The sequence below is a fragment of the Dunckerocampus dactyliophorus genome, chromosome 9, assembly GCF_027744805.1.
Source record: "Dunckerocampus dactyliophorus isolate RoL2022-P2 chromosome 9, RoL_Ddac_1.1, whole genome shotgun sequence".
NCBI lineage: Eukaryota > Metazoa > Chordata > Actinopteri > Syngnathiformes > Syngnathidae > Dunckerocampus > Dunckerocampus dactyliophorus.
The window spans coordinates 16,382,188-16,409,210 of record NC_072827.1 but is presented as its reverse complement, the minus strand read 5'-3'; the positions used below and the strand labels follow the sequence as shown (position 1 = coordinate 16,409,210).

The 27,023-nt window shown below is 40.4% G+C and overlaps 1 protein-coding gene across 1 annotated transcript in view; it reads left to right on the top strand.

Moving 5' to 3' along the window:
• The window catches only part of dnah7 (dynein, axonemal, heavy chain 7), an 83,558-nt gene that overhangs the window by 47,717 nt on the left and 8,818 nt on the right, over positions 1–27,023 (top strand). The window contains exons 49-61 of the mRNA XM_054786392.1: positions 3,294–3,427; positions 3,538–3,873; positions 5,617–5,743; positions 6,806–7,000; positions 12,096–12,188; positions 12,265–12,441; positions 12,666–12,827; positions 13,014–13,214; positions 13,390–13,551; positions 15,021–15,206; positions 16,704–16,841; positions 21,564–21,794; positions 24,535–24,687. Coding sequence (XP_054642367.1) covers positions 3,294–3,427; positions 3,538–3,873; positions 5,617–5,743; positions 6,806–7,000; positions 12,096–12,188; positions 12,265–12,441; positions 12,666–12,827; positions 13,014–13,214; positions 13,390–13,551; positions 15,021–15,206; positions 16,704–16,841; positions 21,564–21,794; positions 24,535–24,687 — 2,295 coding nt within the window. The remainder of the gene's footprint in view (positions 1–3,293; positions 3,428–3,537; positions 3,874–5,616; positions 5,744–6,805; positions 7,001–12,095; positions 12,189–12,264; positions 12,442–12,665; positions 12,828–13,013; positions 13,215–13,389; positions 13,552–15,020; positions 15,207–16,703; positions 16,842–21,563; positions 21,795–24,534; positions 24,688–27,023) is intronic.

Below are 27,023 nucleotides of genomic sequence, written 5' to 3'. Positions count from 1 at the left end.
ATGGTAGAGCGCATGTAATGGATAATGGCTTTTACAGTACAGAGCACAATAACTAAGATGGTGGTAACACACTTGCTGAACTGACGCTAATGCATCAGCAACTACAGTATAAGTCTGCAGTGATCTGGGGGTATGTCGCAATCACTCATGTGAAACGCACCCAACGACCGTAAGATGATTTCCCATTGATAACCATTATTTTGTTACATTCGGCCAATGCCAAAACTACTGGATCCCAATTGCAGAGGCGACACAGTCCGTGTAACCAAATTTATTAACAAAAAAGTGTACACAAGCTAGAAAAAGACAAGAAACACAAAAAAGTACAACAGAAAAAAAACAGGACCTAATAACGGGGGAAAAACTATCACGAAAGGCACTGCTAAGCACTGGAAAAATATCATGTAAAAAGCAATGAACCAAAAGAGCTACTGTCTGAAAAGGTAGCAGAGAAAAAGACTAAGTAACTAACTAAGGATGCTGCTGAGAACCAAGCAGGAACTAATTGCTAACGATAGCACAAAAACCACTGCAGGAGACAACAGTTACTTACAAAAAGCAGCAAATAGACCAGAAGATAGCTAAACACAGAGAACTACAATGCTGGGAGGCGCATGTAACAGGCAAAGAGCTGTGAACAATCTGGCAACAAATGCAGTCCGCAGTACAGCTTAAGAAGGCTAGATGAATAACTGCAATCAGGTGTGTCAGGTGGCTCCTCCCAGGAGGCTCAGCAGTGTGCTGCAGCAGACAGCAGATAGGTGGCAGCAGACAGCACACAGATCAGGGGTCACCAAAGTTTTTCCTTGTGAGAGCTACTTTTACAAAATGAAAATGGCCAAGAGCTACTCATTTTTATAACATTTATTTTCAGAGCTTATGTTAAACCCAAACAAAGCGAATATGCTTGTTTTACCAGAACATTAACAAAATGCTGGTGTCCACAACTCACATTTTGTCTTTCAGAATACATTTCTTTCTACTGTTCTTTCATTATTAACTGAAAACCTGAATGAAAAGCAGGCTTGCGGGCACCTCATGTGGTCGTGGGGGGCTACCTGGTGCCCGTGGGCACCACGTTGGTGACCCCTGACACAGATCATGACATATTTGTTATTTGGCGGCCACCCATTCATTTTTATGGTGAACTTGGATTAAAGAAAGAGGTTGCAATTTAGTTTTAGTTTATCAAGTCATCACAAAGTTTTGCTACTCATACCATTTTCCTCACACTTGGTAGACTTTCTACATATACTCTCATTAAAGCATTAAAGAAAACTGCACGTTTTTGTAATTTTGCCCATCATCCACAATCCCGATGTGAGACAAGAACAGACGTCTTTCCCTTTTTTTGTGTGCTCTAGATAGCCACATCCTGCTGGCAGTTTTTCACTATCAATGCAGGTAATGGAGATTCACCCATTCCGCCTATAAAACCCTCTAAAAACATTCAAAAACCTCCAACAATGTTTTATGTACATGCTGTATCCATGTAGTAACAGGGACATTCATGATAACATGTAATCATTTTCATCAATATAATCCATCAATCATTTTAAGCATTACCGGATTTTTTTTTCCATGGGTGCATTGATTTCACAGACCGCATAGCAACTAACGCAACCTCCGTCAACAACAACAGCAGTGAGAGCACGTTCTGTATTTGCTACCACTAATCATGGTAGACTTTGTGGTTGACTTCTGCCCATCAATGGAAGAGTTTTATGTATCTGGCGAGGAGGACACTGCTCCAAAAGACTGCATCACAACAAAGAAGTGTTAGCTCCAACAAACCCTGCGGTGGAACAAACTTTTCTCCACCTTCCTAAAATCAAATGGAAATGACGCCCCGGGCAGGCTGGACTAGACAGACAACTGTCCATCGAGTAAGTCACCATGATATTCATTCTGATACATGCAGCACATAGTGCTTGATATCACAGTGATATACACAGTCGATCTGGGTGCTGAGCGAGGCGCTGTGTCACTACTCCTCTGTGTTAGCTCCTATAATAACAATGTCACTATAGCTTGGTTAATATACAGTGTTGTCAGCGGTTTATTGGATGTTTTTTGTTAGAGGGCTTTATTGGTAAAATAGGCAAATCCACATAACCTGCATTGTTAGTGAAAAACTACTAGCATGAGGTGGCTATCTAGAACAAACAGAAAAGGGAAACACGTGTGTTCTTGTCTCACATAAGGATTGTGGGTGATAGGCAAAATTCCAAAAAAATGAAATTTTCCTTGAAGCTGGTTTTGTTCTTGATCTGGTCTTGGCCTGTCCTCCTCTTATTTTTCACATTTCTTTCGTGTTGGTCTCGACTTTGTCTCAACTCTTCAAAGTCTTGATTTGGACTTTGTGCCGTTTTATCTGCTCTTGGCTACAACACTAGCTTTTAACAAAAGAACAATGCCAAAACACTGGCTAAAAAATTTTGTAGTACTAATCTAGTACTAAGCCTAAATTCAATTTAACTCCTGCATTTACTTTTTTTTTTTTTGCTGCAAAAACAATAAAATATAAAATTATAATATAAAACAACTTACACAAATCATAAACAAGCATTTACTGACGCTATGTGCTGTCGCAAAATTGTGCCGAATATAAACCTTGCTGCCGTAACAGGTGACGGACCGATACACAATGTTGAGGACTGAGACTAAACCAAAGTGTTATGTATAATGATTGGCATGCAGACTGCATGAACAGATTGAAAAACTGGCAAATGACGGTCAGACTGTGCAGGCAGCTGGGCAAAGTCCGGCAGAAGAACACATCAACTTAGATCAAATGCATTCAATCATATAAAATCCTGTTTAAAAAGTTGACATGTCCGGAGCAAGAAGACGTCTTGCTGATCTCAATTATCTCAATTCTAAGCAGTAACATCGTCATTAATATTTTTTACAGAATGGTATATTACATGTAGTCACCATATGGTGGTGTGACCAAATACACTCTTTTCCCTGGACATGTCATTGCTTCTAGACGTCCTGTTTTGGTTGTTTTTTTAGAAAGTGATGAAAATTTCCTGTTTTTTTAATAGTTTTTAAGTGGGCAATTAAAAAAATCTCAAAGAGGCTTTTCAAATTAGTGTTGCTAAAAAGCCAAAGAAAAAGCCAAACATACATGAGTTAATCCTCTGATGCTTGAAGTCACATGTCCAAATGGCTGTGGCAGAAACTTACAGCAGATATTGTAGGGGATGATTTTACTCATTAAACCTGTGGAGTGGCTTAAGTAACTCTGCTTCAGCTGACTTAATGTCTCCTCCTAATGTGTGCTACAGGTGACTTTGTTAAACTTCATGATAACTCCAGAGGGCATTCAGGACCAACTGCTAGGAATTGTGGTGGCTCGAGAGAGGCCTGACCTTGAGGAAGAGAAGCAGGCTCTCATCCTGCAAGGAGCTGAGAACAAAAGGTACATTGGCACCATACCATAGTCAACAGATTTTCATCATCATCATCATGTCCTCATCCACTGAGAGTTTAAACTGTAGTTGTCTTAACACATCTTTTCCTTTTTGCCAGACAATTGAAGGAAATTGAGGACAAAATTTTAGAGGTACTCTCCTCCTCTGAGGGAAACATCCTTGAGGATGAAACAGCCGTGACCATTCTCTCCCAGTCCAAGGTGCTAGCCAATGAAATTACAGAGAAACAGGCTGTGGCTGAGGTGACAGAGCGGAAGATTGATGACACCCGCTTGGGCTATAAACCCATTGCCATTCATTCTGCCATTCTCTTCTTTGCCATTGCTGACTTGGCTAACATTGAGCCCATGTACCAGTACTCCCTCACCTGGTTTATTAACCTCTTCATTGGTTCCATAGACAACTCAGACAAAAGCGATGACTTGGAGCAGAGGTAAGTGCAGCTGATCATTGAAATGATTATGTGTTCATGCATGTAAGTTAAAGTAGGAAACATGAAATAGGCAACATGAAATACGATACATGTACAGGAGAATCTCCAAAATCATTTCAGAGAATTCAGACTTCAGCCAAAAATATTCAGGAAAAAATGTACCTCTGAAGGGAAACAAAACTTAACATTTGAATTGCTGGCAATGAGCATCAAAACTCTGGGTCATTTGTGGAAAATAGATTTCAAACAAAGGACACAGAATGTTTAGGTTTTTGTCACAACAACTGTCTGACCCACACAACTGTTGTTGTGTGTTGTCAACAGCTTGTTGCAATCTGAGGAGGTTCTGATTCTGCTGCTGGACTAGTGCACCAATCATAGCAAGTCTCTCAGCATCCATGGTAGTACAGTTTTACTGTAACTTTGAGCAAATTCGATATAACTGAGGTCTGCACTCAACAGGTATTCCAAATGGGCTGCCTGTATTTATAGCGAAATTATGCTCCGCCTCCGACACCTCCATACCAACGGCAAACCAAAGTTCATCACTGCAATGGATCGCTGCTTCATCGCTGCTTCAACGCCTGACACCGTTCCAGCAATCCCGTGTCCGCTCGTAAAGCGCTTACAGCCGCTCCAACTAAGTTTGTGCAACGTTTAATCACCGCCCGGGCAAAGCTGGCGAAGCAGCAGTGGTCCAGCGTTCAAGATTCCCGCGTTGGCGTAGCGGACCCAAGCGTCCACGAACTTCCGTCTAGCGGCGCCAAACTTTGACTGGCCGTTGTTGGAGCCGTGATGAACTTTGTCGTAGCGGAAAATTGCCCGCTCCTCACCACTGGCAATATTTTGTGCAGCTCAAAACTTTCGGAGCGGTAGGAGGGACCATCAGCGGTGGCCGAGCGTATACGGCGTTGCCTTAACGGGGGCCAGCTTCTGTTAAACGGTGGTGCGCGGTTACGAGCGATGATGATTTTTTTTCACCGCTCCAGGGATGTTACAGCAAAGTTCGGGCGGTGTGACCGGGGCTTTACATACAAGCTGGCAACATGACTTGCAAGTAGTAGAGTCAGACAACATTTTGATGGTTTAAGTAGCTTTTCACATGCACCAATCGAACAAACAAACAAGCCAACAAACATGTGACACACAACTCAACCTACACACATACTCTTCAATAGTCAATGTTTTATCGTTCACAGTTCATATTGTATATCACACATCCTTTATTCATGTACATTCCGGGTCTGTCATTAAATAAAATAAAATTGTAAAACGTTGTTATTTGAGGTCTGACGTTTAAAGTGCTCCTGAAAAAAGGGACACAAGGACATGTAGCAGATTGGATGACACTTTTACAGATAAAATACGACAAATAATTCCAGGTAGACTGTTAGAATTATAATCTTAAACTACTGTGCGTGTATCGAATATATAGTCTGGCCCCCCGGCCAGTTTTGTTAACTCAATGCGGCTCGCGAGTCAAAAAGTTTGCCCACCCCGGTCTATGCGCGACTGAGCGAGCTTCTGATTGAATTATACCAAAATTTTAGGTTCATCAAAATGGTAAGGTATCCTTGAGTTATTTTTATTTAGAATATGCAGGGTGGGCCAAATGTAGGGTTACAGTTACTTCATTGTTAAGGTGAAACAGCTAATGAAGTAACTGAAACCCTACTTTTGGCCCACCCCTGTATTACATATATGCTACACATGACAAAATACCCGCATATTCATCTTTTCCAGGCTGAGGATTCTGAGGGATCACTTTACCTACTCGCTATACGTCAATGTGTGTCGGTCACTTTTTGAGAAAGATAAGCTGCTCTTTTCCTTCTGCCTCTGTGTCAGTCTACTGATGCACAACCACATGGTAGGAAAATATACACCACGGGCACACTTACTTTTGCATCACAATATACATACAACACTCTTGTTTTTGCCCGCATCTTTGATGAGTTGCATTCAAATGATCGAAAGCTTTTTCTACTTACACAAAAGGCCTTTTTCTCTCAAATAGTTTTTGTAATCCATCCACTTCACAAGTGTGGCATATCAAGATACTGACCACAATTAAAGGATACGCAAAAATGTACAGTTTTACTGGAACCTGCCACACAGCACAATGCTGCAAATGTTGCAAGTGTTGAGGGAGCATGCTGACTGTACAGTAGGAATGTCCACCTGAATGTCCAACTGTTACCCCTTGAATTGAACATTTCTCTACAATAAGCCGCCTCCCAAGGCGTTTCAGAGAATTTTGCAACCGTATGCAAAATGTTATATATGCAACCGGCCTGAGAACTGCAGACCCGGTGTACCCACACCAGCCCAGGACCTCCACATCCAGCATCTTCACAACCAAGATCATCTGAGGCCAGTGACCCGGACAGCAGTTGCGAAAATCCATTTGTATAACCAAAGAATTTCTGCACAGACTGCCAGAAAAGGGAAATTCATCTTCATGGTCGTCGTCCTCATTGCAGTTTGTCGTTGTAACTAACTTCACTGAGCAAATGCTAGCATTCGATGCCGTCTGGCATTTTGGACAGGTTTTGAACTGGTGTTCACTTCTCGAATGAATCCCAGTTTCCAGTAAAATGGCACATTTTGGAGTGGCCTTTTATTTTTGGCCAGTCTAAGGCACACCTGCACAACGATCATGTTCTCTAATCAGCATCTTGATATGCCATCCTTCTGAGGTGGATGGATTTTCTCTGCAAAGGAGAAGTGCTCACTAATACAGATTTAGACAGATTTGTGAGAGAAATAAGCCTTTTGTGTACATAGGAAAAGTGTTAGATCTTTGAGTTCTGCTCATCTTGTGTTTTAGTGTTGTTTCCAAACTGTTCAGCCTTTGCCTTGCATATCACATATTCTTGCTATACTGTAATAAGTATATAAAAGTTGCACTAAGCATTGGCTAACATCTTAGGTGAATGAGGAAGACTGGCACTTCCTTTTGACGGGTGGTGTTGGGCTGGACAACCCTTACTCAAATCCCTGCACATGGCTCCCCAAGAAGTCCTGGGACGAGATCTGCCGCCTGGATGCAATAGAGCAGTTCAAAGGCTTGCGCCGGGACATGACTCAAAACAGGAATATGTGGAAGGAGGTCTATGACAGTGCAGTAAGTGTCATCCTCTTCGGCATGGCTGGTTACTTACAGCCAAACGTTTTTCTCTAAAGATGTTTTTGTGGTTAGTTTAGCTGAGGTACATGTCCTTGTCCATAGCATTAGCAGCGCGATAGCTAGTCACCAGGAAAGATCAGCAAAACATAGGTACATTGGAGCGAATTGATCAAATTTATTATGTATTGTGTAAAACTAAGACAGGAACAACAGCAAATTAAAAGCACTAAATGAATACAGACCCACCATCCACCAGTATGAGCCTGGACTTTGTTTTTCAGAAAGGTGTACCAAACAAATATACGCATTAGCACTAATTAAGGTCATCATATCTTACCTTTTGCATTCCCACATGATATCAGGGGAAGTACAATATAGTAGTCTATACGTGCAGTGTGGGAGAACGTTAGATGGTGCGTTCAAGGGCCGTCGAACAAAGTGGAACAAGTCGCCGCTTGCATTAAACATGCAAAACCTGGGATTATTTTTTAAATAAAGTACGGTAATAGCCCATATTTTTTAAAGTGTTTTTTTATTTTTTATCATTGCGCCTGAACATTTCCCGTGGCCCGGTGGCTTACAGCATGCTTGGGGATATGATGTGCTCTTTTACACATTTGAAAATACTGTAAGAATGACACTTTTATAAAACTGGCTTTATGTTATAATGTAAGATTAATGTCTACATCAACAAATGTAACCGTAGAATCATGTCGAATCGAATCGTATCGTTTCTACACTGTATCGAATCATTCAGTTTTTAATATATATTGTTTTTTTAATCCTATCTTAACCCGTGTGTCTAGATGCGTATCGAATTGTTTACCACAATGAGATTGACATCCCTGTTATAGATAATAACCTCTATCTGTGATTAATTGTTTAATTATGAGTTAACTATGGACAAACCAAAATGCAATTAATTTAGTCAATCGCAGTTTCCATTTGCATTATTATGCACTCTACCCACTCTATCCGCATACACTAGCTCCGATCCGATCCAAAGCTAACTACCCAAATGCATACTAGCACAATCCCGGTTTAAACCCTAAATATGCATCCCACAATATTACTTATTCAACACATTTTAAATGTAAAATTTGCACTTACTCACCACTAATAAATGATAATGAAAGAGTATCAGTCTTACGGACTCGCCTTATGGGCGCCACACATGAGAGGGGCCATCGCCTCTACTTCATTTATTTTTAATGGAACCTGCACAATAGGGCGATGATTGCATGTCACCGTCCAGCCAAAGGATGAGCAAAATTTGTGTGTGTGAAAGTTTGTGTTCCTGCGTGTCATCGTGCACACCCGGGCTTGGACCAATCAGCGGGAGCTTCATTGATAGCTTCATTGATCGACCAATGTATGTTATATTTGCCGTGTCAGTTTTCCCGGAGCTCTTTGACATTTCCAAAAAAAAGAACATAGCGATATAAAGAAAAAAGCCGCATCGGAACTGGTTGGTGCTATTATAAACATATCGTGTAAGTTTACATTAACTTTACACTGACATTTGTGTATCTTCAATACTAGCAAGATCCAGTACTAACAAGAGTACTCGATCAACACCGGCCGCTTTCCCTCCTCTGAACTACTTTGATACCCCCAAATTCCCTCCACATCTGACAGCCAATCAAAACCGTGGGAGACTCGCTCCGCATGTGAACACGTCGCTCACGGGTGTCGCTGGCCTCCGGTGTGCATTGTTTGCTTCGTGTTGGCGATGAGTTTTGCCCAGCGCAGTCGTTTGTACAATCGCGCTTTCATTGTTGTGGAACTACATGAACCTCTTAAGCGGCTCCACAGACTGCTGGGTTGTCCTGTCCGAAAAGGCGTTTCTCCAAGCTCTGTCTACATAATCATTTTATGCTAAATGTTTTATTTTTAAATTCTTACCGATTTAGGGCGAATGAGTTGAGTTTTCTGTGGAAAAAAAAAATGGATGGATAGATGGGTGGGATTGGTTGGCACTGGCATAAGCTGACAATGCTTCTTAGGCAGACCACATTCACTCTGGAAAGCAATTCCAAGTGGTCCTCAGTTATGGCGTTCAGAGTTTCCGAGTGTCAGGGTTTCTACGGATTTCACATTTAAAAATTCCATATTTTTTTTCAGATTCAGCAATAATCATTTTTTTGTATCATTTGAGTTTGAACAATTAATCAATGATTAATATGATCCAATTAATTAACAGCTATTTGGGTATTTAATTACAAATTTAAATATCCTCTGATTTCAGCCTCTCAAATGTCAATATTTTTTTATTTCCATAGTCATCCTTGAAAGCAGCACTATTATCTTTGTGTTTTAGTCAAAACATGATATTTACACGCATCGGCTTTGACTTTGGAATACAGTGATTGACATTTTTGTCTCTTTTCTGATATGTTGCGGATCGAACCACTGTTTGTGTTTGCTTCATATTGATTTGGTCCGTTTCGGGCCTAACCAATTACTCAATCAAAACAACAAGCTTTAGATTAATCAATAAATAAAATAATCGTTAGTTGCAGCCCTAGTATCGTGTAAAGAAATTACGTAATTAATCGTTTCTTTTCATTATTCTGAATATATATGCCATTATGCCAGCATATCATTTCCAGGAGATTACAGCTAGGTGATGTAGATCATACAAAGGTTTGGAGGAGGATAACAGCAGAGGGCTGGCCAATCAATTTGCCAATCTTCCCCACATATTTTCTGGGATGCGTCACCCACTGTTTGCTTTCACACAAACATCTTAGCAAGCGCCTTAGACAAAGAGCTCAATTCATTTTTTTTTTTAATTTTTTATTTTTTTTTTTCACAATTTTATCTTTCAGAAATCGAAACAATGGTAACAGTCTTGGAAACATGAATATTTTTCCCATACTTGAGTTTCCATTTTCCATACTATCATATTCCATACCTGTGTAGGAACCCTGTTATGTACACGCTCCCATAGATTAATTACGAACTAATTTTGTTCCGTAAGCACAAGACTTGCTCAAGAAATAGTTCCAGTGTACTGTGGCCTTCCATGTGCCACTCCCCCTTCCAACCTGCTCCTCCGATTAGAATGCATTCTTCATGCTCGTCCCCTTTAGGCGATATTCACATTCTGAAGGTCATGTTTTCCAATTGAGTAGTTGGTAATCATGACAGGAAGAAATATATAGATGGGTGTATTTCACGAGTTGAGGTTGTGGTGGTCAGCGTGGCCTTTGGGGCCCTCCTTGGGCTCAATATTAGCTTGGACATTCAGCTTTAGCAGTACTTTATCAGCATTAAGACAAATGAGGCGCATACACATTTTGGAGTTAACTGTAATTGTTGGATTAACATTTGGCAGCTGTTTGCCTGGAACTATCAATCCAAATTCCGAGGAGATCTCGATGCAAATTAAGGAAGCCATCGTTCAAGTGTCAAACCCAACAATTGTGTCATTCTCATTCTCATCATTATCTATCATTCATTCATTCATTGATACACTTTTTTAAAGCGCTTTTTAAGTAGTGCGAAAACGCCTTGCTAAAGCTTTACAGCACAGGAAAGTGTAAGAGAAATGGTTTGCCTGCGAGGTTACACACACTCGTTTTGATGATAAAGGAAGTGCAACTTTATCTAATTAAATCTTTTCATTGCGGATTTTGCTTGAAGCAGCTGTGTTATCTGGTTGCATGAATAGCTGCTAAATCGATATGTGGTGCACATAATGCCGCATGCAGCGCACATGCTTGTCTCCTTGCTGTCACACTAATACACACACACACCCTCTTTGATTTATAATCAACACACTCAGCCACTACACTTCTAATTAAATCTAGTTTGTTCCAGTTGCAGAATTTACATTAGTTCGGTCTAGTTGCAAGAACAGCTGTTCAATCAAGCACACGCGCACGTACACACATTCTTGTGCACACACATGCACACAATCCCCAGGAGATCCCAAGTAGGTGTTTCCATCTCACAGCACCTGCCAGCAAATAGAGCCACAACTCTCCGCAAACAGCCCGAGGGAGATAATTCCAAACTTTCCACGAGCATTGCTCACTTCCTCCGGTGCACGTTCTGCAGATTAATCGTATTGCTCCGATCCAGTACTCTTTTTACGCATTTCTATATTTTTAAACATATTTGTCACGCTACACATATTTTTTTTTTACCCTGCACACATGAAAAATCAGCACTCTTTTTGATTAATTGCAATGATTAATCTTGAAACAGCTCAACTTAATACACACCAAAGAGAGACTTTAAATGTACTAAAAACAGAGAAACAGTCCAACGAGAAAAATAATGGCACAGTGATGGTAACCGTGGTTAGCGTCACTCATCCGTTCCAGAAGGTCCCACTCTAACTGATACGTTAACCAAATCAATTTAGTTTTACATGCAGAAAACAATTACAAATGCATTTAAACACATATAAATGATGACTCAAAAGGATAAACGAGCATTTAAGTTAACTAAAGACGTGATTCTTGACGCGACTGAAAACAGGAAGGCGGTAGTCGTTGATTTCGCTGCCACATCCTGTCTTTGGGAACAGTCTTCAGTGAAGGTAAAAGTAACCTTAGATGGTAATTTATCCCTTTCATTCCTCATTTAGATGCATGTAGAATTGTTTTATGCATGTAAAACTCCAACTGTAAAACAATAAAAACGTGTTTCGCATTTTCAAGAGTCAACTGCTGATGACTTTGGGTGACTACGGTTGCCATTTTTTTAGCTAGCTGATAGGATGCTAATATGGAAGAAGGTTTTATGATAAAAAAAACAAAAAAAACACAGTTGGACTCACACGGTGTATTGTCAACACAACAATTGATGTTAATATTACCATAGGTTTGTACAGTTGTAGTGCACATCAGTAAAAAAGATAGAATTACTGAAAAAGGAATGAATTAAAAATAGGAATTCTTGATTTGCGTTCAGAGGTTTCCCGACATTCACCTTGGGCACGAAGGTCATTCATTGTGGGTCCTTTATGATATATTTAGAATGCGTCTTCTGCAGTATAGCTCATTTGAAAATGAGCAGGTGAGTACAACGTATCTTCCGTTTAATAATTAGCTTGCTTGTTGTTCTGTGCCATCCCTAGAACCCCCACCAAACTCCCCTCCCTAATGAGTGGCAGGAGAAGCTGAGCCAGTTTCAGAGAATGCTGGTGATCCGATGTCTCCGACCAGACAAGGTCAGTGCTTGCGGTGTTTTCACACCATTCCTTGGATACTGGCTTAGGTACTTGATTACACTGCTGCCTTCCCCAGATTATTCCCATGGTACAGGAGTTTGTTTCAGACAGTTTGGGCCGCCCTTTCATTGAAGCCCCGCCCTTTAACCTGAGTAATACCTTCGGTGACAGCAACTGTTGCGCCCCCCTCATCTTCATCCTGTCGCCAGGTTCAGACCCCATGGCGGCTTTGCTCAAGTTTGGGCATGAAAAGGTACTGAGACACATAAGACTCACCATCTATGAAGCCTGGTGTTTCCCACTGAAGCATTGGCCAAGTACTCATTGCACACATTTGTCTTCAAGACTAATATTAGACTTTAAATAAAATGAGTACATTAAATAATTAATTTAATCATTAAAAAGTGTTAGTAAATAAATAAATCATTTCCCTCTTTAAAGTTTCTGTGTATATGCTCATCTGCACTTGTGTCATAGGGCTTCACAGGAGACAAGCTAACGTCGCTCTCTCTGGGCCAAGGCCAGGGTCCCATTGCTATGAAAATGATTGAAACAGGCGTTTCTGACGGTACGTGGGTGGTTCTACAGAACTGTCACTTAGCCACATCATGGATGTCGACATTGGAGAGAGTCTGTGAGGTTAGCATGAGCCGTCACCGTCACATTACCTCCCCCCCATACAGCCGAATAAGCGATGTACATTTCTTTATCTTTTATTCTTTTAAAAATGATGTATAATTGACAGCCCAAACTATGCTGTATTTTACAAATGCACTGGACTGTATAGTCCACTACCCAACCCTTTGGTGTGGTTGTTTTTAACAGGAACTGAACCCAGAGTCAACCCACCCCGAATTCAGACTGTGGCTCACGAGCTATCCATCCCCCACCTTCCCAGTGGCTGTGCTCCAAAATGGGGTGAAGATGACCAATGAGGCACCAAAGGGCTTGCGGCCTAATATTGTTCGCTCATTCTTAATGGACCCCATTTCTGACCCACAGTTTTTTGACAGCTCGAGCAAACCAGTGAGTGTGTGTTGCTTGCTATTATGCTACCATTACTGGGTGTTTCATGTTCTGTTATCACCTATGTGTGTTATAGAATCTGTTTCAGCTGTGGAAACAGCCTCGCCTATTTATCTAAGTCCACACCTTCCAGTAACACGTCCTTTACATTGTTGTGTACATTTCCTCCTGCCAGGCTGTGTTTAAGAAGCTCCTGTACGGCCTATGTTTCTTCCATGCACTGACCCAGGAGAGAAGGAAGTTTGGACCTTTAGGGTGGAACATCCCATATGAGTTCAATGAGACTGACCTTCGAATCTCTGTCCAGCAACTGCAGATGTTCCTTGAACAGCATCAGGTAGACAAGGAGACGATTCACTGCCAACTATGAACCATTTCATGGGTATTGTTACTGTTATTCCCAGAGTCCCAGTGCAGCGTATCATTAAATATGAGGAGAAATGAATACACAGGATAGTTTGCACTTGCAGGTTTGAGTATGCAGGTAGCCTCACAATTCATATGTTCATGCAAATGTATCACGCTTTCCTATAAGGATTTTTAAAAATTGTATTTTATAAGTGGGTTGCGTCCCTTGTAAGCTTACAATAGCTATATTCACAAATACCTTTGACATTTTTACATACACTTAACTCTTAAACCTCTCACATCCCACTAATAGAAATAGTATTTTTGATGACATGACATTTTCATGACATAACCAAAGTGTCACTGCATTATTTTAAACGTAAGCCTCCAGTAAATGCCACATGGGCCAAATCCTCCCCCTAGTTCAAGGGGGTTTCAGCAATTTTCCAAGTTGAAAGCATAGAGAAAAAAAATGGAAAAATCAGCAGTTATGTTACAAGAATAAAGTCAAGATATTAAGGGGATAAAGTTGTAATCTAATGAGAATTAAGAATTACATTTTTTTGAAAATAATTTTCTAATATGAGGAAAAATAGTGCCATTTTAGTAGCATAAAGTTGACATATTAAATGTGACTTTTTGAAAGTTGTAATAAAAAATTAAATTTTTGGAAAATTAGGTTGTGGAAAAAGTTATAATGTTAAGAGAATAAAGTCAAAATATTGTGGGAATAAAGTCATAATTACAAGGGAGAAAAATTACAAGAATGAAGTTGAAATAGTTGGAAATAAAAAAAACACAGCAGAAATGAAAAAACAGCTGTAATTTTATAAGAATAAAGACCAAATATGAAGAGAAAAACGTTGTAGTCTAATGAACAATCTTACAATAGTAAATTTGTAATATTATGAGGTTGAATCATGTTAAATAATTAGGCATTTTAGAAGCATAGAGTTCAAATATTAAAGAATAATTTTTTTTTTTTAACGTCGTAATATTATTTGAAACAAAAGCAAACAAAATAAAGTTGTCATTTTTTTTCAAAATTAGGTTGGGGAAGTCAAAATATTATGGGAATAATGTCAAAATGGGAATGGGAATAAAGCTACAAATAATACGAGAAGAATTTGAGAAGAAAGTTAAAATATTTGGAACATTTATAAAAAAACAGCAAAAATGTGAAAAACAGCAAAGACCAGAATTCATACTAATAATACGCTTTTCCACCTATATCACAAAGATGGGATATATATAACGTCTTAGTATATCTACATGTGTTGGTTTACAAAATATCAAAGTTGCCCTTGCATCCTTTCATTTGTTAATATGTGGCCTTCGGTGGAAATAGTTTGAACACCCCATATTTACATAATTGGTTAATGACATCATCAATTTACACCTTCTTGAAATCTACAAGATCACTCTTGGGCTCCTTTGTGAAACTGTTGATTACTACAGGAAGTGCCGTTTGATGCCCTGCGCTACATGACCGGTGAGTGTAACTATGGAGGACGAGTAACAGACGACTGGGACAGACGGACACTGCGCACGATCCTTGCCATCTTCTATGACCAAAAGCTTGTTGACGATGAGACCTATAAGTTTGACCCGAGCGGGATCTACTACGCACCACCTGAAGGTGATGTAAGTATTGCTGGAAATCACACTAATTACATTTTTCTTATCAGTCATGTTGACATGCAGTGGTGTAAAAAAGTGTTTGCCCCCTTCCTGATTTCTTAATTTTTGCATGCTTGTCACACTTAAATGTTTCAGATCATCAAAGACATTGAAATATTCGTCAATGACAACACAACTGAACACAAAATGCAGGTTTAAATGAAACCTTTTATTATTAAAGGAGAAAAACAATCCAATCCTACATGGCCCTGTGTGAAAAAGTGATTGCCCTCTTGTCTGGAAAAAGTTATAAAGCCATTTCTAAAGCTTTGGGACTCCAGCGAACCGCAGTGAGACATAGAACATGGAACAGTGGTGAAGATTCCCAGTCGTGGCCAGCCAACCAAAATTACCCCAAGCAGGACAGCAGGACATTGAGATGCTGTGGCATGACCTTAAAAAGGCACTTCATGCTCGAAAGCCCTCCAATGTGGCTGAATTACAACAATTGTGCAAACATAAGTGTGCCAAAATTCCTCCAAGTTATCGCAAACACTTGATTGCAGTTGTTGCTGCTAAGGGTGGCCCAACCAGTTATGAGGTTTAGGGGGCAATCCCTTTTTCAAACAAGGCCATGTAGGATAGATAGGTAGATAGGTAGATACTCTGTCTAATCTCCAAGAGAAATTCACATTTCCAGCTGCTCTGCAAGAATGTCATAATTAACTTAATCACAAAATAAAACAAGACATGAGAGATCTGAAAAATAACAAAATAGAACGAGACTAAATAAATAAGTACCAAACAGATTTAGATTTTTTTCCTTCTTTATTAATAAAAAAGAAATCAGGAAGGGGGGAAAAGCTTTTTCACACCACTGTAATTAATAGGAAAAATTCAATTGATACAAGTGTGTAGAGGCGTGGCACATGGACCAAGGAAGAAGCCATTACATTTTGGTAAAGGTCTGGATTCATGAATGTTTTACTGAATTTGGGCCCCGAAGGACAATTTTATTTATAGAACCCTTTCTCCTCTGTTTTGGTGTTTTGGGAGTATAGGGTTTGGGTAGCTAATGAGTCACAGCCTGAAGTCACGATGGGTATAATATGGAAAATTCTCCATATTTAGGGATACACTGAAAAGATGATGTTCTCAAGGAATGTAAGGCAATGATGTGGATGTGACTCCATACTCTGTAACATGTGAATTATGTTATGTGTGGAATATTTTACGATTAACTCATGCAAACACCATCATTAAAATATTAAAGTAGTGCAGGACCACCTACACTTAGGGCTGATATACAGTATTTGTTAACACAGGTGCTTATGGTTTTCTGTTTTATTTGCACCTTGGTTCAATCAAGTGTTGCATATTCAACCACATCTTTTATTCATGGGGTCACATTTACGTAGTCGTTATAACAAATGTGGCATCTAAATCCAATTTACAAGTGAGTGTTTCTCTCAATGGTCCCTGACGGTGGTGCTTCTTTGCCTTTTTGCGTTTCTTTTGCAGTATGACAGCTACATAGAGTACACCAAGGCGCTGCCTCTCAACCCCTCACCAGAGATTTTTGGTATGAATGCCAACGCGGACATCACCAAGGACCAGGCAGAGACACAGTTACTGTTCGATAGCATCTTGTTAACGCAGGTAAATCTTCTTAGACGGTAAACCGAAAGTACTGGAAAGAACACAGTAATAAATTAAGTACTTCAGTGTTTTACAGTAACATATGTAACCCATTACTATGAATGATCATAGATTTTGATCATACTAAAGTGGTTGTTCATCATAGAACCAACACGTCACATCATAAAAATTAAATTTCACACTTCAAATTTCACAGCTTCACTCTATCACCGTTTTACAAAACTATATTAATAGTGATGTTTCATGGTTGAATCCGGCCTATTATTACTCAAAAAATATGCAAACTTAAGCAAATGTTACGTATTTTTGCCTAAATTACGGCATTTCCAAGCATAAAAATGGCTAAATGAACAAAAATACAAGTATAGGGCATTCAGAACACTCATTCAAAGACGTTGTGATGATATGTCGTATTCTACACTGGTCACTAGGTGACAGTAATGTCAAACAGTAATGCTACATTGATGAGACATTAGCCATTGTCACGACGTGATCCGTATCGGAAACATGATCTGTTCTGTGAATGTGCAAAACGGGTCTACATCCAATCGGCAGCTTGATGACCAATTTTTCTGCAGTCACATGTCAGGGAACCCGATTTCTACTGGGCATGTGCAAACTATGTCATCAGTCAATCTATTTTACGGCAGTTAGAAATTAGGTTACCGGATTACAGAGCTTTAGAGAACAGAAAGTTAAAAAAAAGAACAACAACAGGGAACTCCCAATGCTAACATGTGCAAGGCTAATTATTATGTCTTATTTATGTCTTATATGTCAGATTTTGTCTTATTATGTCTACGATATTTTGTAATATGAGCGTAAAGCTGACTATGGGGTGTTATTTCATGTTTAGAGGGCTCTAATAATGTTAAAAAAAAACGTATGTACAAGGTTATGCTTTAACTACAAAAAGTTAGAAATGAGGAATCCTACTTCGCGGGAATTCACTTATCATTGTCGGATCTGGAACCAATTAATTGTGATGAATGGGGGATTACTGTATCCCCAAATTTCTTACAAAAAAATGACAGTAAAAACAAGGAAATATCATTGGTTTAAAAATAGTCATAATTGTAACGTTACAACTTTATTCCCAAATATAAAATCCCACATGTAAATTAAATTTAAGGTAGAATTGTTGAATTTCCAAGTATTTCAATGAGTGCCCTTTAGAGTGTTAAGAGGCAAATGATGGATGAAGGAATCAATGACCCGTAAAACATTACATCTAATGTCGTCTGGTAGCATGAAACAGGAAGCTTTGCAAATACATTGTGTGCCAACAAGCCTGGGCATCTTCACACACTTCACACTCAAAGTGGCACACATTCCATGTGTTCATTTGGCAATCACCACTCCCTCAGTGGATATTTTCATTTTAGGAAACACGCATCACACCCTGTGAATACATGATATGTGCGTACGCCCAAAACGAGCCAAGTGTGCACATTAAAAACACATTTACTCACACACTCAAAGGACTGACTCACATAAACACACAGTGCTTCAGGGACATTCCCTGGGGTCTATACTGGCTTTTTATAAGTTTACTTGCCAGGATTCAATATTTTATTACCCTCTGTTAAAATATGCTATGCAACATTAATTAAAAGAAAAATACAAATGCATTTTTCAGTTGTTTGTTGAGCGACTTCCAAAAGTACACAAAAATTCTTATGAGCTTGTCTTCCTTTGACATTGCCAAGACCCGCTGTGTCTTGCAGGGGCTTTGGTGGAGTTCTGTGATCCCACATCATTATCGCTCTCCTCTGGAAAGTTTGACTATGTTCGCTTCCATCGGATTATACCTTATTCTGACAGCTTTCCAGCTTCAATGTTTTATACAAATCGAATCCAAGAGATTTCACTTTGCTTGATCTGCTTACAATAAGCGTCTCTGCACCACAGGAGTCAGACTCAAGGCCCTAAAATAATGCATGTTGTGATAAATGCGAAATGGGCACACTTTATTAAAATGACAATGAAATGTAATGTCAAGAAGCATGCTGATGAAAGAAGTTTTGTCAAGAGTTTGTGGAAATGGTAAAATTAGTTTTATTAAAAGTGTGACATTTCGCTACGCTTTTTGAGGAGATTCTGTGCATGGAGCTGGCCACTTTCACATCTCGTTGCAGTTCCACAGGACACATGACAGAAAAACAGCAGTCATCAATTAACTAATTATAATGAGACACATTTACCGTAAATTGTGGACCATTAAGCACACCTGAATATGAGCCGCACCCACCACATTTAAGAAGAAAAATATTTTGTTCGATAAGACGCAGGTGCCCACGTTGTAACATGGGATATTTACACAGAAAGACACACTATAAACCTTGCAATCCTACCTGCACTCGGCGTTCCCAGCGTCACTCGTTAGCTCCAGTGAGAAGTGAGACTGTTTAATGTTTTTCATCAGAGTTCAACAGCTGCTGTGGTCCAAGCAGTCCAAGCAGAAGCTGAAGTAAACACTTGATCAAACTTAAGATTTGTTAGATCAAATTGCATTATACTTCAAAACGTGGTGTTAGCATCCACTTCAGAAATTCGCTACTTCTTGAATCGGCGCTCTAAGCATCATGAGAACTGTAGTTCTTTTAGACATAAATTAGCTGCATCATTGTTGAAACCATGGGGTTCAAAGTGTGTGAAAAACGGTTTACAGTCCACATTAACTATTTTAATTTTGTCTGAAAATCTGTGTACTTCTCTTTGCCTTAAACTCAATATTAATTTCAAATATTGTAAAATAGTTGCAAAGCCGGCTGGCAATGTAGGCAGATGCTAAGAGCGGCGTTGCCTTCAGGGGGCACAAGAAAAAAAAAATCTGGAATAATTCAGCTTCAAGTATATTGAAGAGTGGTATCTAGGTATTTTATGTATGTATTATATATTTCATATAGGTATTTTATATAGTGTTTGTATAGTTCAAATATATAGCTTTTAAATTGTTTGATGTTGATTGTTGCATGTATAATGTATTACTATTATTATGTATTCCCTTGTTTCCCTTACTTAGGATTTTTCTTTTGCGGTAATGTTTTGTATTTATTTGTAATTTGTTAACCACCTAAATTGGGTGCCACATTTTCTTTACCAGTTAAATACAACGGTAAAAACCATGCTATTTGATTTCTTTCGCAAGCTATGTAAATTGCCAGTGGGGGGCCCAGGGTGCCACTTTAGGTAGGGCAAGCTCTGAATAGTTGTATAGTCGAATATCTGGATGCCACTTATGTTTTCAAAACTAGCTGTCCATCAATTATTGGTAAAAAAAAATCGTAATCACATGCAGGGTCAAAAAGGTAAATGGTATGATGAGGCGACTACATATGTACCCTTATAATTTCAGGTACAGCCAGCCCTCTGAGCTCAGTTAGAAGTCGTAGGTGGCTTGCGACGAAAACGTTTTTGGTGGTCATTTACATACATTTTAATTTGAGCTGATATTATTGAAACCTGATTGTTTGCACTACTAACCTCATTGTTCACACTTAGATATTACAGAGTTATCTGCAGTTATCAACTCCACAGCTACTCAAAGCAGCAGTACCTATGAAGGCACATATCATGTGGTATTGAAAATGATCTTACTTGACTTGCACTTGTTTTGTGGTGCTGTGTCCGTACATTTTTGTGTTCCAGGGATCTATAGGCTTGCTAGTGCCGCTATATGAAGAAATACAGTATCAGAAACGATTGGATTGTCATCGGGGTATACTGTGGTTGTCTATGGCAATTTAGCAATACCAGAAAGCAAGGCATTGATATAAGTAATACTGCAGATGTTTTGAACCAAATTTACAAGATGAAGAAAATAAACATTGCACAAAAAAGTAAGGAAATTGGGTTGATTGTCTTTGTTATAACAATGCTTCTTGGCAATATACTGTATATTATAGAGTTGGAAAGCCTGTTTTATTACACCTTTAAATTGTGCCACATTTGTAAGGAACATGCATTTTTGGGCTGAGCAGCAGAGCTGAGTCTGTCGATTGCACCCATGAAAAAATGATCAAATCTGCTCTTCCAATGCCAAACATCTTAATTCCCCTATTGATTCTTGTTTAGTGTTTGGTAGACATTTTGTTTGTGTGCGGAGTAAATATGAGCTGCAACTACCATACATATTGACCTTTATCATTTATTCGTTTACTGGCTCCATTTAACAGGATTAATAATGTGTGGATCTCATCTAATACGTCCTCATCAGTCTCAATGACAGCAAAGCAGCTCGACACTTCTGGTGGAATTAAAGAGCTATTAGTCATCCCCTGACTCGTACTTCGCTGTCATTAGCCAATAATTATACAATTATACAGTGGCGGGTGACTGAACAAATGGTTGGACTCGATGGACAACAGATTCACAGATAAGCGTGAATAAGCATCAACACAAGCTATTAATGAAGAGACACTGAAGAGCTGTTTGAGAAGCCTTCAATCGAGCTTTACCATTCCGAGGAGCATCGACATAAAGGGATTCCACGGTCTCTTGCTGATGAAATACATGAAAGTCAAGTCAAACACCAGAATTCTGTAACACCCAGAGCCCCTAATGTCCTAAAGGTACTAATACAAGTGTCCTGAAAGGGAATACTTAATGTAACTATTCAAAGAAGGCAAAGGATAATTCAATTAGCAATAAAACATCAAACCGATGAGAGTGCTTCTCATCTAATCTCTGATGCTCTCTTTCTCCTCTTTCTCCATTCAGTCCCGCTCGTCAGGCGGAGATGCCAAATCCTCCGATGACATGGTGTTTGATGTGGCGGCTGACATCCTGAGCAAGTTGCCCGCAGACTTCGACTTGGAGGTTGTGATGTTACGCTTTCCCACCAGCTACAATGAGAGCATGAACACGGTATTAGTGCAGGAGATGGGGCGCTTTAACAATCTGCTCTGCACAATCCGGGACTCTTGTGTGGATCTTCAGAAAGCCATAAAGGTACACACACACAAACACACACATACACACCCTCTAGCCGAGCCATTCTAATGAGGCTGTGTTTGTTTGATAAAAAGTGAGGCTAGATGATGAATCATTATTGGGTTTACCATTTATGTGCTGTAAAGCAATATTGTATCTGGACTGAACGATTACAGTGAGAACTCTGCTAATTAAGCCATCCAAATCAGATATTGTGGGCATAGACTAGTTCTCATTTTCTGTGTAGGGCGTATAGCATGAAAATACATTATTCTTTGATTTATTGAGCCTCCTTTGTCCCTGAGAAACACAAATATTAGCTAAAATGCTGTGCAGAAAATGAGTTGACATTGCCTCCTCTCGGTGCTTAAAATGGAACAGTAATTTCAACCATGAAAACAAATTTATTTTACTTTAGCTATGGTTTATGGGATGACAACATTTGGTTGAACTAATATCAAGAAATGTACGATATTTGACGTAGGAATGACATTTTGTAAAATATCTCCCTACAGTTTAGTGTTTCATTACCACTTTCGTGAAAACAATAGAAACATGTAATTAACAAAGACATGGACAGACAGATGCTTAAAAAAAAAAAGTAGTCTTGAAAATAAAACTACAGCGGAACCTTGGTTAATGTCTTTAATGCATTCCAGAAGATCCGACCCAAACCAAAACATACTCACTCTAACCCAATCAGTTTTTCTCTTAAGAAATCATGAAAATCAAATTAATCATTTCCGGAGATCCAAAAACATTAACACAAAAGAAATTTTTATAGTTTTAAAATTGTAGTTTTACATGCAGAAAATCATTTGAAATGCATGTAAATGACGACTGAAAGGGATTAAATGATTTAACGTCACTTTTACCTTGATTGAAGACGTGATTGTTGACAAAGACGGATATGAGGCAGCGAGATCCACATGTACACCACCTTCATGTTTTGCTGTTTCTTTTAATTCAACAGTAATTCTCACGTTCTTTATCCAAGCGCTGGAACTTGCAACTTCCTTTAGCTCCATTGTGGGTTATTTTCCATGCGTGACTACAGAGTCCATTGCTGATGATGCCATAGATGGGCGACAGAGCTGGGGGACAATGACTTGCGATTTCCATGCTAGTAGCAATTGGCTGCCAACAGTCATGTTTTTGTGATTAAAAATATGCTACAAACACAGTTGGACTCACGCAACACTACAAGACACGGGCCATATATTTGGGCTAACCGGAAAACGCACGCAAACCGAGGCAAAATTTGTGCGTACATTTTCGGCATTAACAGAAAAATACGCCAACTGCGGTTCCACTGTATTATCACTATTACTATTTCGTAAATGGTAAAACACACATTTTTGTAAAACCTCTAAAGCTGGTATTATAACGTAAACTAGAACACATTTTTGTTTTACAGAATTGTAAATCAGATATTGAGCAAATGACATTCTCAAAGTATAAATGATCCGTAGACATACCCTATGACGTACACAGCAGTTAGGGGATTTTCATCCTGAGTGCATGTGGGTGAATACAGTAGCATTACATGCCTCATTATGCCCCATTCAGCCAAACTGCATTTGTGTGTCTTCAGCCACTTCAGGACGCAAACATGTGTCCTCGAGATAAACATAGATGTAAGACACGCCAGATTGAAGGTGTTATTGAATGCCTTGTGCTCTTTATATATTAATAATGCTACTGGATTGGATTTATAGAGCGCCTTTCTAGATACCCACAGTGCTTTACAGTCAATAGTGGTGGTAATCTCCATCTGTAGTCACAGCTGCCCTGGGGTATACTGGCGGAAACATCCTCTCCGACCACCACCAAACATTCATTCACATTTATATACCAGCGTGGGTGCAGTGTCTTGCCGGATGCCCCAACAACAGTGACTGGGATGGCAGAAGCAGCGTATGCACCACCAACCCTCTGATCCACCGACCTGCTTGACCTCCTGAGCCACTGCCACCCCTCAAAAAATCTTGCTATCACACAGAAGTTTAAAGTAGCATATTCATTCATTCTCTACTCGTGACATCCTGCCTCCACTCGTGAGGTAGCTTTCAATCATTTTCTTTTTAAACTTCAGCTGGAAAAACTTGAACTTGTGTTTTATGGTTAGGGTTATGATTTAATTTACTTGAACATGCATACAAGTTACAGTACATTGGAATACATCACATAATACAATTCACAGTTCCACATGTCCAAAAGGAGTAGGAAGAAGCAAAGCTTATTTAATCATACCCCCTATCCATTTCACATCAATTGCAATACATTTGTTCCCAAATGCCCTCTTTGCTGGTTTAATTACATAAGAAAATAGTACGGTAATGAAATAATTAGGGTTGTCCGATAATATCAGCCACCGATAATTATCAGCCCGATATTGGCATACAGATGTGATATCGGCCAACATCTGTATTATTTTTTTACCTACATTGAAAGCCGATATACAGTTTTTAGTGTCAACGTCGCAAAAATGCAACATTGCTGAATCATGTAGTTAATACCGTTCCGCTCATACTGTGACATCACACAGCTACCTATAGAATGTCATCATCAGCCTATTCATGTCATCATAATTGCCATTTCCAACTGTGAAATAATTAATCTGATTTCTTTGTACCATTCCTAATATCGTTTTTTTGTAGATTGTTGAATTATAAATCTCTTGTATAATGTGTTTTTCTTTTCACGGGCATGTTGAAATGACTTAATAAAATTTTAAATGGCATGCGGTTATGTGCAGGGGCTGGTTGTAATGTCTTCCGAGCTGGAGGAGGTGGTCATCAGCATCCTTAAGGGGAAAATCCCAGGCATGTGGATGAAAAAGTCCTACCCCAGCCTCAAACCCCTGGGAAGCTATATCAATGACTTCATGGAGCGACTCCAGTTCCTGCAGGTACAGAAACACAGAGGCTGTGTCTCAAATGGAATACTTCATCAGTATACTGTGTACACCCTTTTTTACAATGTAGTGCTGCAGCACTTATGCGCCAAACAGCAGTTCAAAATACCTGCCCTTTTTGGAGTCCTTAGAGGGAGTACTGGAGAGTGCTCCCTTGGGCGATTCCCTTGTTGTGCTGGGGACTTCAACGCTCAGGTTGGCAGCGACAGTGAGACCTTGAAAGGCGTGATTGGGAGGAATGGCCCCCCCGATCAGAACCTGAGTGGTGTTTTGTTACTGGACTGTCCATGTTCAAGCAGAGGGGTGTACACATGTGCACTTGGCACCAGGACACCTGAGGCTGAAGTTCAGTGTTTGACTTTGTGGTCATGTCGTCGGACTTGCGGCCATATATTTTGGACACTCACCCCTGAAGAGAGGGGCGGAGCTGCAACCGATCACCACCCGGTGGTGAGTTGGCTCCGATGGTGGGGGAGGATGTTGGTGAGGGTCTGTGAGGGACAATCATCGCAGTGTATGGTGGGGATGGTGTGCTGCTGACCTCGACTTGAGATGTTGTGGACCGGTAGAAGAAATACTTCGAAGACCTCCTCAATTCCACCGACATGTCTTCCATTGAGGAAGCAGTGCCTGGGGACTCCACGGTGGACTCACTTACCTCTGAGGCTGAGGTTGCCGAGGTTGTTAAAAAGCTCCTCAGTGGCAGGGCCCTGAGGGTGGATGATATCCTGCCGGAGTTTGTTGAGGCTGTGGATGCTGTGGCTGTGTTTTGATTTGACACGACTCTGCAGCATCGCATGGATGTCGGGGATGGTGCCTCTGGATTGGGAACTGGGATGGTGGTCCCCTTTTAAGAAGAGGGACCGGAGGGCATGTTCCAACTATCGTGGGATCGCACTTTTCAGCCTTCCTGGTAAGGTCTATTCAGGCGTTCTGGAGAGGAGGATCCGCCGGATAGTTGAATCTCGGATTCAGGAGGAGCAGTGTGGTTTTTGTCCTGGTCGTGGAACTGTGGACCAACTCTACACTCTCGGCAGGGTCCTTGAGGGTGCATGGGAGTTTTGCCAACCATGTGTTTTGTGGACTTGGAGAAGGCACTCGACCGTGTTCCTCGAGGAACTCTGTGGGGAGCACTCCAGCTGGCTGGCCGTTCCCTGTGTGACCGCTGTTTGGTTTGCATTGCTGGCAATAAGTCGGACCCGTTTCCTGCGGGCTTTGGACTCCACCAGGGCTGCCCTTTGTCACCGCTTCTGTTCATTACTTTAAGGACAGAATTTTTAGGCGCAGCCATAGTGTTGAGAGGTTCCGGTTTGGTGGCTGCAGGATTGGATCTCTGCTTTTTACTGATGATGTGGTCCTGCTGGTTTCATCTTTGTGGTGAAGAGGGAGCTGAGCCGAAAGGCAACGCTCTCTATTTATCGGTCGATCTATGTTCCAACCCTCACTTATGGTCATGAGCTTTCATGACCGAAAGGACAAGATTGCGGGTACAAGCGGCCAAAATTTTCTTCGTAGGGTGGCTGGGCTCTCTCCTTGAGATAAAGTGAAAAGCACTGTCATCCGGGAGAAACTCAGTGTAGAACCCCGCTGCTCCTCCGCATAGAGAGGAGCCAAATGAGGTGGCTCGGGCATCTGGTCAGGATGCTTCCTGGACACCTCCTTGGGGAATGTGTTCTGCACGGCCGACTGGTAGGAGGCTTTGGCGAAGACCCAGGACACGTTGAAGAGACTATGTCTCTCAACTGGCCTGGGAACGCCTCGAAATCCGCCGGGAGGAGGTGGATGAAGTAGCCGGGCAGAGAGAAGTCTGTGCTTTCCTGCTTAGGCAGCTGCCCCCGCGAACCTGACCTCGGATAAGCGTAAGAAGATGGGTGGGGTTGGGCAAAGGTACTCAGCAATGTAGGCAAAAGTTCTTCTTGTCATCCAAAAATTATTTTTAAAAATCTATGTCAGTGAAGCGGCTCACGTCAATGTCCCACCACTCCTGGCTCCTGACCCCTCACCCACACACTCCTCGGAACAGATGGCGCAGCCTAAATTTCTTGCCCTCTTCCTCTTAAATCTCCTCCATGAAAAAATTTGGCTAAGAAAATGTTGACTCAATTGCACAAAATAGACAAATTGGGGCCATGCTTACTTATGTCTTTTGTGTATTGTGTTTTGTGCATATGCATGTCACTTCCCGGACGCATGTCTTCACATTTACAAGGCACATTTTTTTTTGGTAACGCAAACAACTACATAAAAGATGAATTTTAACAAAAAAATCCAAATTGGGCACCATACCTTGCAGTGTACGCCAAGTATGGAGCCAACTGAAACACGGTCAT